Source organism: Sceloporus occidentalis, unplaced genomic scaffold (genome assembly GCF_023333645.1).
Source record: "Sceloporus occidentalis isolate IW3139 unplaced genomic scaffold, rSceOcc1.0.p SCAF_21, whole genome shotgun sequence".
NCBI lineage: Eukaryota > Metazoa > Chordata > Lepidosauria > Squamata > Phrynosomatidae > Sceloporus > Sceloporus occidentalis.
In genome coordinates, this window is record NW_028317001.1 from 3,342,204 (window position 1) to 3,357,085 (window position 14,882).

Here is a 14,882-nt window from a genome sequence, read left to right on the forward strand (position 1 = left end):
TATACATATTATTTTAAATAATGTTGAGCATGAAGCAAAGGTTGTGTGCACTGAACCATCAGAAAGCAAAGGTGTCACCATCTGAAGCATCCATGTGGAATAGCTCAGATGTCAGAATTCTTCTGGAGATGCAATACTCAATTTGTATTGGCAAAGCAAGAGCGAATTAAGCTCTTCTTCCCCAACCCTCATAATCCTAGGGCCTGCAGGTTTAATTGGCATCATTGACATGTTATACATCAGTCTGTTCTGCCCATCATCCTGTGTGGTGTAGGTTTTCTGCTGAAGTGGATTATATTTCAACCAGTTTCCTAAGGGGATGCTACTAAGTCCTATTGCTTGTAGCATTTTCCCCCCTCCCTCTTCAGTGTTGCTGATAGCAGCTTCAAAGTGAAACCTTGCACAGTTTTTCTGCTACTTTCTCAGTTGCTTTGTGCATTCCCTGAGATAACACCTGCCTTATGTGTTGTTGTTTTTTGTGGTACAGACGACATGCCCCTAGCGGCAGCGGGGCGAAGGGCCTCGAGCGAGTTCCTGATGTGTGGAGGGTGAGTTTGCAGACTTTTCGCCCTATTCCTAGAATACAGCCAAGTTACAACAAGGAGACGTTAAAGGCCACTAGCTCTTTGCAGTCAGTTGGAGGGGGCAGAGGGCTTGATGCTGGTGTTGCTTTACCCTTCACAAGGCAAACCCCTGCAAGGTTCTGGGAGTGGGGGGGGGGGATTTTCACACCCTTCCCCTTCTTCCTTAACTGCTCTGTGTCGCCTTTAACAGACAGTCTCCGTTAACCGTTTCGGGAAGCTCTGGCAATTTTCAGAAGCCTTCCTCAAACTCCTCCGGAAGTAGTTCTTCTGGTTCGGCAAACAGGTGTGTGTCGCCTTAGGGCTTCTCCTCTCCCTCCACCACCTCTTCCTCCTCCTTTCCATGCTTGTAGTAGTTTTCCTCGATTTCAGGGGGATGGGGATGATGGGAGCACCTGCCTCTCTCTCCTCCCCCAGTTAAAGCAGTCTTTAATATTTTGGTCCAATACATGATGGCTGTTCCGCTGTCTTTTGCAGCAGGAGTGGGGAATGGGTGAACCTCCAAATGTTGTTGGACTCCAGCTCACATTGGCCTCAGCCAGCGTGGCGAGAGCCGATGGCGGCTTCAGTCCAAAGCATCCAGAGGTTTAAGAGGTCGCTCTGAAATGTTGTTTCTTCCTTGTTTCAAGAATACATGCAACGTAAGTATCAAAGAAATGGGCATGGAATATGAGCACCCCAAGGATCTGATCTTGGTTGGTTTTGCAGCGTCTCGGTTCAAAATGAAAGGGACCGAGCAGAAATACTGCTGAATGCTGCCATCTCCGCAAAAGGGGAGGTGCCCAGTGCGGTTTCATTGATGTCTAAACCCTGAGAAGGTTATGCGAGTGCCACCATGGCACTCTTTGAATGCACATTCACACAGACCTGGGCATTTGACCAGCCTGTTTGTCTCAGGTCTCTAAACAAGCCTGGGCAAGCTAACTTAGTCCACTGAGATGCCAGCAACAGATGGCAGTGATCCTCCTTCTGTGGTAGCAGCTGTGCGTCTGCATTGCTGTTTTGACACAATGGAGAATGTTTCAGCAAGAGGAGAAGGGAAGAAAGCTTTCGCCAAAGGGGATAATAAGTGTACATAGTCATGCAAACACAAAATGATTGTGTGTGATACCCCAGCCCTGTCTCAAATTATCCTTGACTTGTATGGCTGGGTTAATTCCCAGAATGCTCCTGCTTGCCTTCTAGAAGATAACTACTTCCTGTCTGTAAAGTACAGCTCTGCCCAGGCGGGCAAAATGGGTTTGGTTGCAATGCTTCCCTTTTGCAGAGGTAAATGCGCCCTCATTTGTGGGGCCTTGAAAGCAAAAACCAGAAGTGGACTTCTGAACACTTCCATGCTTTCTGTTGGGGCAGAGGGAACAGACCGTGTGTGGCATAAAGGAAATGGACCCTGCAAGCCACAGAAATGGCTTTGGGCAGTCTGTGTGCAATCTGCAGGTTGCGATTTGCTAACCCTTGCCTCAAGCAGTCAGGATTGGATGCGGTATCCATTCCCATAGCTCTGCCATCTGTATGTCAGGGCAAGCCATGCAAAAGACCCAGTGCCCTTCCACAAATGCTTTTTCTAGTCCGCCACCCTTGAGGGAAACGGCCGTGAAGTTGTGTCCCAAACAAAGCTTGACCATGCCTTGTCCTCTGGCTTTGCGTTTGGCCGGCACATAAAACCAGGCTGTTGTGTGCTTGTCCTGCTCAGGTGTTTAACCTTTGCTTGGTTTATTGGTGAGGGGGGAGGATGGCTTACATAAGCTGTTTTCTGTCCCCAGCCCCCAGATCCCCTGCCGCCTCCTCCTCCTTCCAGCCTTGAACAAACAAAACAGAACTGCCCATCCTTACCCCTGAACTTCCTGTTCCCTCTCTGCTCTGGCTTTTCCTAGAACGACTTTTGTTTTGAGCTCTGTTTGGGGGTGGGAAAGGCACGCCTCGCCTCTGTGGAGGAGGAGCCCTGCCCTGCCATCCAGCTGAACAGCTTCCCTCTCTGAGCCGGGGATTGATTTTTCCAGTCGAGGCCATCTGTTGGCACTTGGCACATCAGAGTGGGTCGGTGGGTGAAGGAGACCAAGACTCGGGCCTCACCGATTCAGGCTCCTCTCCTCCCTGCCTTGGAGCGTCCCACTTACTTACCCTGACGATGGTCCAGTTTGACAAAAGGCGCCCCCTCCTGCCCTCATTCCCCTTCTCTTTGCCTCTTCCCACCTGCAGGCAGTGCCAGCCGCCGGTCTCCCCCCGCAGCGAAACAGCCCCCATCCCGGTGCCCACGCAGCTACGCAACTACCAGCGCATTGAGCAGAACCTGACGTCCGCCGCCAGCCCCGCTTTGAACCCCCACGGCTCCCCGAGGTAAGACTACTTCCCTTCTGCCCTCTGTGTCTTTTTGTCCATTTGTTTTCCCCTTCCCACGTACCACATACAAATCAATAAGTAATAATAACAACAACAATACAATTTATTTATATCCCGCCCCATCTGCGCTCAGGCAATTGGGGGCGGCTTACGGCATTAAAAATTATACATGTCATCTCCCCCAACCCAAGACTTCAAATGTTACATTACACTAGCTCTCATTGTGTTTGACAAAAAAACCTAAGGATAGGAGGGTATCTAAATATCTAGTCAAAAGTTACTTGGTGTTTTAAAATGTAGGATTGAGCTGTACCTTCCAGAATCCACTCAGCTCCCACAAGGGACTCCTGGAAGTATAAACCCAAAGAGGGATTTTCTCCAGCCTGGGAAGAAGGGGTGAAGTGCTCTTCGCCAAAAGGGCACTAAAGTAGCCGCTGTTTTGAAATGAAAACTGAGCCCTTTGGAGGCTGGGCCAGGAATGTTTCTCTCTCATGGCTTTGCAGCTCTTGATTTATAGACGTTTTCCTCTTGCAAACTGGAGCGGGTTTTCTTCTTGGTTGCCTTCCCAGGTCTGGGGTGGTGAGGCGGTCGAACACCAGCCCCATGGGTTTCCTGAAGACTGGTTCCTGTTCTCCGGTGCCGGCAGATGCGGCGCAGGGCGTGGGGCGCAGGCTGTCTACCGGATCCTCTTCCCGGCCATATTCCCCTTCGCCGCTCGGTAAGTCCAGAAATAAAGCTGAACTGTACAGGGCTGAGGAAGGTAACTTAAAAGTTGCCCTGCCTGCAGCCAAACCCAAACTCCACTGTTCTTATTCCCATGGATTGTTCTAGTTTGGTCTTGAAGTAGTTTCATTTACATTTGAAAACTGGGAGCCACCCTTTTTAGATGGATAGCTATTTTAGCTTGTGCTAAAATACATTAGTTAACCATGAAGTTGCTAGATTCCCTCCCTTCCCATTTTTATGCAGCAAAGTACAATAACATCCAAAATCCACCAAACAGTAAGGCCAATAAAGGCATCACTGTTTGGTGGATTTTGCATGTTCCTGTGCTCCCCTTTTTATGTTGTGACAGGCTAACAGGGCTATTTCTTTGCAAATGTATTCTTCAAAGGTTGAATTCCCAGCAACCACCGCCGCTTTTTGAAAACACAGTTGTCGTTGCCAGGCAAAGAGTGTGTGTGTGTGTGTGTGTAAACACTCAGCACAGTGTTCCTCAGTAAACAGTTCAGGTGGCAAAGGTTTTCTAAGGATAACAGATTGAAATCCAGTGGCATATATAACACTCATTAATCATGTATTTGTTCTTGGAGGGAGCTGTTGTTTTGCTGCCTTATCGTTTGCCTTGCTTTTGTTTCTAGCTTTGTGATATTTTTTACCGTTGTGAGAGGCACCTTGGACTAAATCCAGTTAGTCGTCTCAGTTAGTAACCATCTGGTCAGAACTAGATGCCAAGCCTCCTTGCAGTCCGGGGCCTGAGTTACGGGATCTAATATCATGTGGCCCTTCAGATATTGTAGGTCTCTTTGCTTACAGGACAGAGAGAGGATGTGCAGAGAGAGCATCTCAGGGTTCCAGTTATAAGTCCTAGTGAAGTGGCTTGGAAGATCGAGCTGTTCAGAAATGGCTGAGATGTATTTATTCTGCCAGGTGTTGCCTTTTAAGGAGTAATAATCACGAATCTATACTTTTTCCTCCACTCCCTTCTGCCCCTTCCCTGCTAGTTGGCACCATACCTGAGCAGCTTGGGCACTGCTGTTGTGGGCAGCTGCAAGGGCACGAATCCAGAAGCCGAACCTCCTCAGGTGAGATGCCTCAGATTCTCTCATCCTGGTTTTTTAAGGCCCAGAACCAGAAGAAAGCTGAATAGAGCCATCTTGGATTAGACCCAAGGTCTCTCTAATCCAGTCTTCTGTTTTGCAAGAGCCAGTTGGGTGCCTAGAGGGATGCCCACATCTGAGACCTGAGTTCAAAAGCACCATCCCACACCTGTTTTCCTCTTATTACTAAGAGGTCTGATTCTGTGGAGCCCTTCCAACTAAGGTTACTCAACCTCTACTTCATTGCTTGTGTTCTTGCTAAAGAGCTCAAATGTACAAACGCTTCTTGATGAGTAACTTCCTTAAACAGCTTTATTGTTGATTTTTAAAATCAACTGCTTTGACTTCTAAAATCTGGAGCGGTTTATAAGCAAAATAAATGAAGGGGTCTGCATTTTCCTACTTCTCCCCAGGCTCACCAGCACCGCCGTCCCCGTCTCCGCAGTCTCTCCTGATGGCAGGAGCCCGGCTTCAGAACACCCCAACCCTGACGGACATTTATCAGAACAAGCAGAAGCTCCGGAAACAGCATTCGGACCCAGTCTGCCCCTCGTATGCCGGCTATAGCTACAGCCATTCCCCGCAACCCACCCGCCCCGTCAGCCTTGGCACGTCACCCACCAAGCACCCAGGGTCATCGCCCCGGAGCTCTGACTGGCTCTTCAAGACTCCCCTGCCAACCATCATTGGCTCTCCCACCAAGGTGGGCACCTGGGCTCCTTTTTGAAAGATAGAAATTCACCTATCTTTTTCTCTCTTGGCATTTTCAAGGCCCTCCAGCGTGATTCCAGTTGGCAATTGACCATAGAGTCACACTGGAGGACCTAGAGATTCCTGAAGAGGTGTTCTCCCTAGTTGTTTCTAGATATTATTGGTAATAACAACTCCCAGAATCTGCTAGCAAGCAAGGCCAGTGGTAGGTTCTGGGAGCTGTAGTCCAAAAAGGTATCTTTTCCCATCTGTGCCTCAAACATTGCCGCTTTGATGTTCTACAAAGGGATGGGAAGGAATAAAATAGGGTGCTTGATGGGTCCCAATCTCCTTTTCTGCCCTCTTTAGGCCACAGCTCCTTTCAAGATCCCCAAAACGCAAGCGTCCTCCAACCTAGTGGGCCTGATCGGTCGCCAGGGGCCAGCTGACACCCCTCTGCAACAGCCCAAAGAGGCGGGCGAAGTGCCGAGGGAGTTCTCCCACTTCCACTTGACGCAGGGAAGCGACCGACAGGCTGAGCAGCAGCAGCACGGGAAAACCGTCTTCGGCAGGTAGACCCTCCTCTTGATCCATAGCACCTTTGAGCTAGTCTTTCTGTCGTTGGCTGCACCATTGGAGTGTAGAGGAGTCTCCTTCCCTGGAGGTCTTTAAACTAAATGGCCATCTGTCAGGGATGCTTTGATTGAGAGTTCCTGCATGGCAGAATGGGGTTGGACTGGATGGCCCTTGGGGTCTCTTCCAACGCTATGATTCCATGATTGGCAAGAGAGTTGTGGTTTAGACACCCCTCATCAGGAGTGCCTCTTTCAACAACCACGTCCAGAGGAGCAAAACGTCTTGTCCCCTTTCAGTCGCCTTGCACAGGAGAAGGTCTCTGTAGATTAGGGTCTCGACAGTGTATGGTTTGCGGCCCAGGAATTCATGGAGTGTATGGAAACCGAAGCCTCATTTATTGGCAAGGCTTTCCTATAGTCACCTCCCAAAGTCCTCTTTTGCTTGTGCATTGTGCTTGTGAATCCACATTTGTTTTGCCATTCCCCCCGACTTCTTGGAAACAACGACGTACGTACATTTCCATATACCCCCGCATCATGGCTCAATTTGCTGATTCACTATCAGACATAACAGTTTAGAATCACTTAAAGACACCTCCCAGAATTCCCCAGGCAGCATGACCAGTGGCCATGTTGACTGAGGAATTCTGAGAGTTGCATCCAAAAAGAAAGCAGCTAATCCATGCTCCAGAACAGACTTGAAAGCCAGGGACTGTAAAATCCATGCGCTTGCCAACTCAGCCCCATCTTCTTGGTTTTTGCCAGTTGCCCAACGCTTTTTGCTCTTCCTCTTAGGTCCGTAAGTACAGGGAAGCTGTCAGATCAACAGGCCAAGGCGGCTCTCGGTGGCCAGCTCTACCAGGGCAGCACAGACAGCCTTAATACCGAGCGGCCAATGGATACAGGTAAGGGAACCAGCAGCCTGGACTCTTCATGGCAAGGTGTCAAATCCTTTAACCTTACTTGGCTCCCCAGATTTTTCCCGTGACACCTCACTGTTCCACGCAGAATCAAAAACATTGAGATCAAAGTAGCATGTCCCAGTTTATGTTGCTAAACTCCAACACTCATCGTCCCCCTCCAGCCTGGGCAGTGATTGGAAGGATGGTTGTTGGAGTCTACCAGCATCTGGAAGGCCATGTGTTCCCTGTTCCCTGATTTGGGATCTCCATCTTGCTCATGACTCAAAAATGTTCCTCTTCTTCCCTTCCAGGAAGATGGGGTTTTATTTATATCACTGTTTTTCTTGTGCGCCTTTAAATCGTTTCCAACTTAGGGCAAACCTGTCGCACAGTTTTCTCGGCACGATTTGTTCGGAGGGGGTTTGCCATGCTGTGAGGCTGAGAGAATGTGACTTGCCAGTGGATTTCCATGGTGCAGCAGGGCTTCGAACCCTGGTCTTCAGAGTCATAGTCCAGCTACACCTGATGCTGGCTCTCTCTTTTATTGATGCACCTTGCTTGCAATATTTGCGGAAAGCCCACATAACAGGGCAGGGCCCAGCTCTGTGTGTGACTCAAAGTTTGCCAGTTAAGCCAAGGGTTTCCCAAAAATGGTTGTATTTTATGGAGTGATCCTTATTCCTAAAACAAATACCCAGCAAGGCAGACGAGAGAGAGAAAGAGAGGGAAAACTTGATCCGAGAAGCAACTGCATGTTGCCTGGAACGCTAGAAATGCTTATCTCTCAGGCCTCACTTGCAGTTGTGTCTGCCCAGGCTTTACTTGTGCTTTGCCCGTGGGCACCCTCATGAGGATTGACCTGCCTCCCCTTCCTCCCCAGCTCCTCCAGGGGCCTGTGGCCTCACCGCAGTACCTCCTTGCCTAGGCACTGGAGCGGGTTCGAGAGCTGTGATGTTTACTGTCGGATCCCCACCAAACAGCGCCACCCCTCCCACCTGCACCCACATGGTCCTCAGGGCTCGCACGACATCAGGTGAGAAGCCATGCCCTAGGAGGAGCTATTCGGCGAAGGAGTACACTGCCTTGGAGTGTGGTGGAGTCTCCTTCTTGGGAGGTTTTCTAAAAGGCTGGCCATCTGTCGGGAGTACAATTGCGTCTTCCTTCATGGCACAATGGAGTTGGATTAGATGGTCCTTGGGCTCTCTTCCATCTCTATAATTCTATGATTTTAGGGATGTGGGTGCTCAAAGCGGGGCCTCAGTTGAAGAAGGGCAAGCTGCATGGCTAGCAAGGGTGGCCCCCAATGGCCCATGTCTTTAGGCAGTGATAGCTAGTGGTGATGTGAGTCACTTTTGGGTCCCCAGTAAAAGTGTTGGGGAGACCTGGAACGGCAGCCAGTTCCAGCTCAGGGACTCATTCACTGAAGCATACGCTTGTACCCTCATAGGATACCTTGAAGCAGCCTCCGCTTTTTGGGCTGAATGTCTCTCTGTCTGTTTCCTTTCTCCTTTCTAGTCGGCTCCAGCAGTTCCGGAGGGTCTCTATGTTCCACCAGTGGCCGCGTCCTCATGGGGTCCCCACCAGGGATTTACATAGGCTCTTCTCCACCTGGAGCAGAAACAGCTCCATGCCTGAAGTATATGCCTTACGGCACCTCCCCACCCAGCTTAGAGGGCTTTATCACTTTTGAAGCCCCTGAACTGCCAGAAGAAACTCTGATGGAGGTAAGGAACAACACAAGGAGGCAAGCCATCGGTGTGAAAGATGTTAGAAGATGTTACAAATAAACATGGCCTGGGATTTCAGCGGCCTCTTACATTTCTCTCCCTTCTCCTGCCACCAGAGAGAGCACACCGACACCCTGCGCCACTTGAACCTGATGCTGGCCTTCACGGAGTGCGTGCTGGACTTGACCGCCGTCCGGAGTGGGAACCCAGAGCTGTGCTCCTCGGCCGTGTCTTTGTACCAGATCCAGGAGAGCGTCGTCGTGGATCAGATCAGCCAGCTGAGCAAAGACTGGGGGTAAGACGTCGTGCCATACACCTCGGCCCAGTTTTCACGAAGCCTCTCTTGAGCAGAGATGGTTCAAGTGCCAGCCCAGGTCCACTTAGTTTCCAAATTCAGACTGAGGTCGGTATCACACTACAGTTCCTCTTTGATCCTCTGTTAACCCCATTCCTCTGAAGGCTGGTTTTCTCTCCCCAGGCAAGTTGAGCAGCTGGTGCTGTACATGAAGGCGGCCCAGTTGCTGGCCTCCTCCTTGCACTTAGCCAAAGCGCAGATCAAGTCGGCCAAGCTGAACCTCTCCACGGCTGTGAAGCAAGGTATGTGTGTCAGCCCCTCCCTTTGGGCACTTCTGCCCCGAGGCCTACCTCCTGTGTGGTGTTGCTGTAGGAACTCAAACACACACAGTCACACCTGTGGCCTGTTTCCAAGGCTTCTGGGGGCATGTTGGAGACTCCCAGGGTTCATGCCGGGCTGCAGGTGTTTACCGCATAGGCATCACTTATGCTCAGTATAGCTGCTAACCCCCAGGGTGCCCGGGACAATTTAGGAACGAGAGGCTTAACAAAGTTGAAGTCGGAGATAGAGAGGGAAGAGTCAGACTTGCTCTCCGGCCTTTTTTGTGTCTTGGTTTCACACTCGACAAGACATTTCTGACTGCAATTTTAGCTATTCAGATTCTTTGGAGGAATCTAGTTAATGCAGTATCAGATTGCAACATGGATGCAGCCCTTAAACACTGGCTTTGGGGGAACGGCGTACATAATTTAAGGAGCTAGACAGATGAAGGCACTGAACATGGATGGAGGAGGTGGGTTTTGCGGCCAGATGAATGGACAGTAAAGAAGTAAGGCAGTTACTTAAGAATTTGCTAAGAACCATTGCAGGGCCATAGGTCAGCAGCAGGAACAGTGGTGCAGCAGACAATGGAAAGAGGCTAGGTGTCTGATGTGGTTTCCGGCATAAGAAACAGGGACTGTTTTAAGTAAGTGAGGGTTAAATAGCTCATCCTAGGCCACTGTAGTCGATGGCCCGATGGCTGAGCTCCCGATTCCTCTTTCCTCCCCGCAGTTGTCAAAAACCTGAACGAGAGGTACAAATTCTGCATCTCCATGTGCAAGAAGCTGACGGAAAAGCTGAACCGGTTCTTCTCGGACAAGCAGCGGTTCGTCGACGAGATCAACAACGTGACGGCCGAGAAGCTCATCTACAGCTGCGCAGTGGAAATGGTAAGGAAAGCCTGAGGGGAACAGGCTGGGAAGAAGTTGCAACCATGGCCCTATTGTTCTTAAGTTTGGTTTTGGTTGTGCGGAGATTTGAACCCAGGTCTTCCGGGTCAGCACCAACCCTCTGTCCACTACTCCACAATTCTGGTAAATGTCCTGTAAATCACTGAATCAGGACATCAGAGAAATCGGGTGTCAGTGTGTTTTATCTTCCTTTGCAATTCCCCCAGAGGAAACCTTCAACTAATACCTGGGATTGATTTGTCTCTCTCTTTTCGCAGGTACAGGCAGCCGCCCTGGATGAGATGTTTCAGCAGACGGAAGACATTGCGTACCGATACCACAAAGCGGCTCTGTTGCTGGAAGGCCTGACAAAGATCTTGCAAGACCCGGCCGATATTGACAACATTAACAAATGTAAGTTGGTGGGCAAAATCCCTCTAAGAGCTTCGTTTTGGAGCATCTTTGTTCTGAGTGGCCATTTTCATCCTCATAAGGTTTCTCAGGGCTTCCCAAGCTTGTCTGCTCAGTAGCTCAAGCTGCCCATTAGATTTTAGTACATCTGTTCCTCTGGTTTATACTATGGATATGCTGAGTTTAAAAGAACGTACTCTCACAAGGGAGAACAAATACAGTACGGCCTCCGTATCCGTGGGGGTTATGTTCCAAGACCCTGGAACCTTGGATTATAGGGAACCCTATTATTTTCAGTGAGACAGACAACGTGCCATAGAATCACACTGAAGGGCCTAGAAATGCCTAGAGAGAATACTTCTCTAGGCATTTCTAGGTCCTCCAGTGTGATTCTATTGTATGTTTGGGCCAGATATTGAATTTGCTGTGGGGAAGGCAGCGATGGATCAGGAGGCTATAACCTTTCACAGCCCATTCCTGGTTCTCTGATGTGACAGTAAGAAAGCATTTAAGGGCTGCAGGAAGCAAACAAGGAAATGGCTTGAGGATAATGCCACTCATTGGGGTTTTTAGACATCCCCAAAGCCCTTTCCTTGAGTTTCCAAACAGTCTTTCCATCCCCAGTTTATACCCAGGCTGGATTTCTTTGTAACGCTTCCTTCTCCTTTGCTTCCAGATAAGGCCAGCATCGAACGGAGGCTCTCGGCTCTTTGCTACAGCGCGGTGGCCGTTTACGAACAGTAGCTGGATCTCCCGGGGACCAGTGGGCGCATGTTCGGCTACAGCCAAATCGTCGCTCGAGGGGACATGGGCCTTTCCATTTCCGTGGTTGTCTACCAAAGAATACACAAAAACCCGCCGCCAGTTCTCAGAGGGGGAACAAAACCCCAAACTGTTTCGGAGGAGACTCGCCTTACATCTCACTTAGCCCCCCCGACCCCTCTGCCCTCTTCACGGAGCAGCTGGATTTGAAAAGACCTTCTTCAACCGAGCGGGGAGAAGCAAAGAATTGCGACTTGTTGGTTTACTTCTGTACAAAAGGATGGCCTTTGCTTAAGGCCCGGAACAAGCAGGTTTCCTAAAGTGGGGAGATTATTCCTTTTTCCTCCCACTCCTCCTTTTTGTTGTTGTTGTCTTGGAACAAGACTGTGGAGCGGAGAAGACGTGACCACGTGAACCACAAACCTGTGTTTTAGGAGAGTTTCTGCAGGCTGCGAGACGAGGAACCGAATTCGGACCTTCGTGAATTATAACCACTCCTGGAGCCTATGAAGAAATCGGGGAGAAAACCAGCACCTTTGGAAACAATAAAGACTGGGGAAATGATGGAACGACGGGGATTTTTATTTGGGGACTGGGAGGGTGGCATCCATTCAGAGTCCCTGGGACAATGTTTTAGCGGCGATCGTGGCTCTACAAACGCGGATTTCCCCCCCTTTTCTCCACTCTGAACCACTTTATATTGCACTAATGTACTAAAGGAACTATGTACTTTGGGGTTTTTTTGGGGGGGAGGCTGTCAATTTTGGACAAACAAAGGCACAATGACAAACTCTTACCGTGGGAGAGCAGGAGTTTCATTTCACTGTATGCGTTTTAAGGAAGGAATAAAAACCACACACAAAACACACGCACCTCATGGTTACCGTCGTCCAGCCCAAACTTTCCCAGGATTTCAGACGTAGCTTCTCGGGAGACTTTCGGACGACGCGGCGCGCAACTCGGTCTTCGGCGGGGTCTTTCCGCCCTCCGTTTTATATATCTGGACACTCGAGCGAACCTTCGGCAGTTTGCAGCGACCTCTTTCCTCCCCACACTTTCCCCGGTTAAGGGTTCGGTTGCTTAGTTCTGTGGTAGCATGTGAATTGTGCGACGTCGCCCGCTTCGGCTGTTAGTACCGATTCCCCTGAACCCGCCCCGTATACCGAATTTTTAAGAGAACGTTATTTAAGTATAGTTTTGTTTTGGACTCGTAGGAAAAGACACTACTGTGGTTTCAATCTTCGCGGAGCGGCAAAGCGAACTCTGGATGTTGTTCGGTGACCGCAGCCTTCCCTTACGAAGCATCCGGAAACGTCGTAAAACGGCTCCCGGGCGGCTTCTGCGGATGTTTTTTTCCCCCTCCACTTCGTCGCCTTTTTCCGCGTGGTTTTTGCCGCCGCCGAAAAGTATTTAGCCGACGTCGTTGTTTTTCCCTCGAAGTAGTTCCTCGTAAGTGCGAGAAATCTCCGTTCGCTCTCACTTGAAGTAAAAACAAAACCTCGCTTATTCTTCAGAATGAAGTTTCAGATTTTTTGTTTTTGTTATTCAAAAACCGGTCAGACCTCTTCCGACGGGGAGGTTGTTGGCATTCAAGAACCAACCGTTTTGAACAGACGGATAAGAACGTTTTAAAAGTGTGCGTATGCGTGCGTGCGCCGCTCTCTCTTTCCCCCCTTCTGTCGTGATTTTATTTTGCTTTGGCAAAAGTAATGTGCTTCTTAACCTTTTATTTATCCGTACGAGAAATTCCAGCAAGTTAATTTTTGTGTCTTTTTCGTTTCCGTTTTTTAATTTATACACGGCGCTCGTATTTTTTAGGCCTCTTTAATAATACGGTGTTTCTACTACCTCTCCTTTGTAACTTTGCATGCGTCCGTTCCCGGCCCGTCGCGTCACGGCTCCGAGAGAGAGAATGAGAGAGATTGGAAAGAATCCCGTCGCATCATTTTTATTACGGCTTGTATAAATGTATATTACGGTTACAACAAATAAACGGATGTCTGAAAGGATTTTCTACTTGTAGCCGCAGAGCTTGGATCGAAACGATAGCGTCGCTTGGTGTGCGTTAGAAACCGAAACCTTTCAGGCCGGTTGATTTATTTAAACATACGAGTTTTTGTGGTCTGATCCACAAAAAGCTCCATCTAAGGAGGAATTAAAATGACAATTGCCATTGATTCATGGTTGCGCTATTCTTCATGTCGGCCACAAGGCAGCAGCAACGCACCATCGCTGTTTTCCCCATTTCATTCTCATAGCTTAAGCCATAAGTGAGAATGGTACACAACTCTTCCCTGGTGCGCTATTGTATTGCAACTCTCATCATCCTTCCCAGTTGGCTGATGGGAATTGCAACCCAACAACCTCTGGAAGGCCTCGGGCTGCTTAGCCCTGTCCTAAAAACTTGGGAGGAAACGAGTGGACATCTCAGAAGTCGCAATCCCAACGTTTAGAGTAGAGGGAAAGTTGTAGTCGTCGTCGGTGTTGTTTCCGACTTAGTGTTGTTGTGTGCCTTCAAGTTGTGACCCTATCCTGGGGTTTTCTTGGCACTGTTTGCTCCGAGGAGGTTTGCAACGGACTTCCCCTCCGGCTGAGAGAGTGTCGCCCAATGGGTTTTTATAGCCAAACCACAAATCCTATCACAATCCTTAACCACAACACTGTACTGTTTGCGTGATGACCCTTTCTGCATCCGCACTGCAAAAAGCTATTCAGTTTGACGCCGCTTTAGCAACCATGGCTCAATGCTATAGTAATCTGGGAACCGCAAGACATTTACGCTTCCCTGTCGGAGAGCTTTAGTGTCCCAACAAACTACAAGTAAATATATTATTATTGGGGGATTTTATTGTATATTGTGAATTTTATTGCGTATTGTATTTTATTGTTCTTGTGTTGTAACCCGCCTTGATTCCTTCGGGAATAATTCCCGCCTCTCCCAATGGATCGAAGGCAGGATATAATTTATTTCTGCAGCGCCAAAGCAAAGAAAGCTACCGTTTTGGTGGAGTTTGTTAAAAGTTTCCCTTGGAGTAAACTTGCGGAGAAAAGAAGAGGGAGGGAAAACTACAACACTTTTTCCTTTTTAAAGATAGCCATCTCAGTAAGGTTTCGTCACTTTCTTTGCGGCGGAGGAGAAGGAGAACCGGTTCTTTCCCAAACCTGCTCCGCTGCAAAGAAATTGTGCAAATAGCGTGAGAAAGTCCTGCGGTTGTTATCTGCATTCCAGCCCAACAATCAAGATTTCAGGTGCCTGCTTTTTTTGTGTGTTGCTTAGGTCCCAAAACCTTTGTATGGAGGGCGAGGGCCTCCCTTTGAGTTGTTTTGGGTCAAGGAAAGGCCCTAATTTTGGGGTCACTACCAGTTGGAAAAGTGGTCCGTAAAGAAAGATAATGGCATATATAATATGTGTAATTGTGTGTGTGTTTTAGAGAGAGAGACAGGGTGGCGTAGTGGTTTGAGTGTTGGACTCTGACTCTGGAAATCCTGGCTCAGCCATGAAACCCACTGGGTCACACTCTCTCAGCCTCAGCAGAAGGCCATGGCAAACCTCCTCTGAACAAGTCGT

At 49.1% G+C, this 14,882-nt stretch overlaps 1 protein-coding gene across 2 annotated transcripts in view; it reads left to right on the top strand.

Annotated features, from left to right (window-relative positions):
- Window positions 1-13,323, top strand: part of LOC149301436 (serine/threonine-protein kinase ULK2-like) — a 40,610-nt gene extending 27,287 nt beyond the window's left edge. Inside the window, exons 14-28 of one of the 2 annotated variants that reach the window (XM_089484380.1) lie at window positions 488-548; window positions 775-867; window positions 2,781-2,918; window positions 3,491-3,639; window positions 4,646-4,726; window positions 5,155-5,444; window positions 5,801-6,003; window positions 6,802-6,911; window positions 7,789-7,941; window positions 8,424-8,632; window positions 8,752-8,930; window positions 9,114-9,232; window positions 9,984-10,141; window positions 10,420-10,555; window positions 11,229-13,323. In XM_089484380.1, the coding sequence (XP_089340506.1) occupies window positions 488-548; window positions 775-867; window positions 2,781-2,918; window positions 3,491-3,639; window positions 4,646-4,726; window positions 5,155-5,444; window positions 5,801-6,003; window positions 6,802-6,911; window positions 7,789-7,941; window positions 8,424-8,632; window positions 8,752-8,930; window positions 9,114-9,232; window positions 9,984-10,141; window positions 10,420-10,555; window positions 11,229-11,296 (2,147 nt within the window). In that variant the 3' untranslated portion in view covers window positions 11,297-13,323. The remainder of the gene's footprint in view (window positions 1-487; window positions 549-774; window positions 868-2,780; window positions 2,919-3,490; window positions 3,640-4,645; window positions 4,727-5,154; window positions 5,445-5,800; window positions 6,004-6,801; window positions 6,912-7,788; window positions 7,942-8,423; window positions 8,633-8,751; window positions 8,931-9,113; window positions 9,233-9,983; window positions 10,142-10,419; window positions 10,556-11,228) is intronic. The other variant, XM_089484381.1, reaches the window with a different exon arrangement.
- The last annotated feature ends 1,559 nt before the right edge of the window (window positions 13,324-14,882 follow it).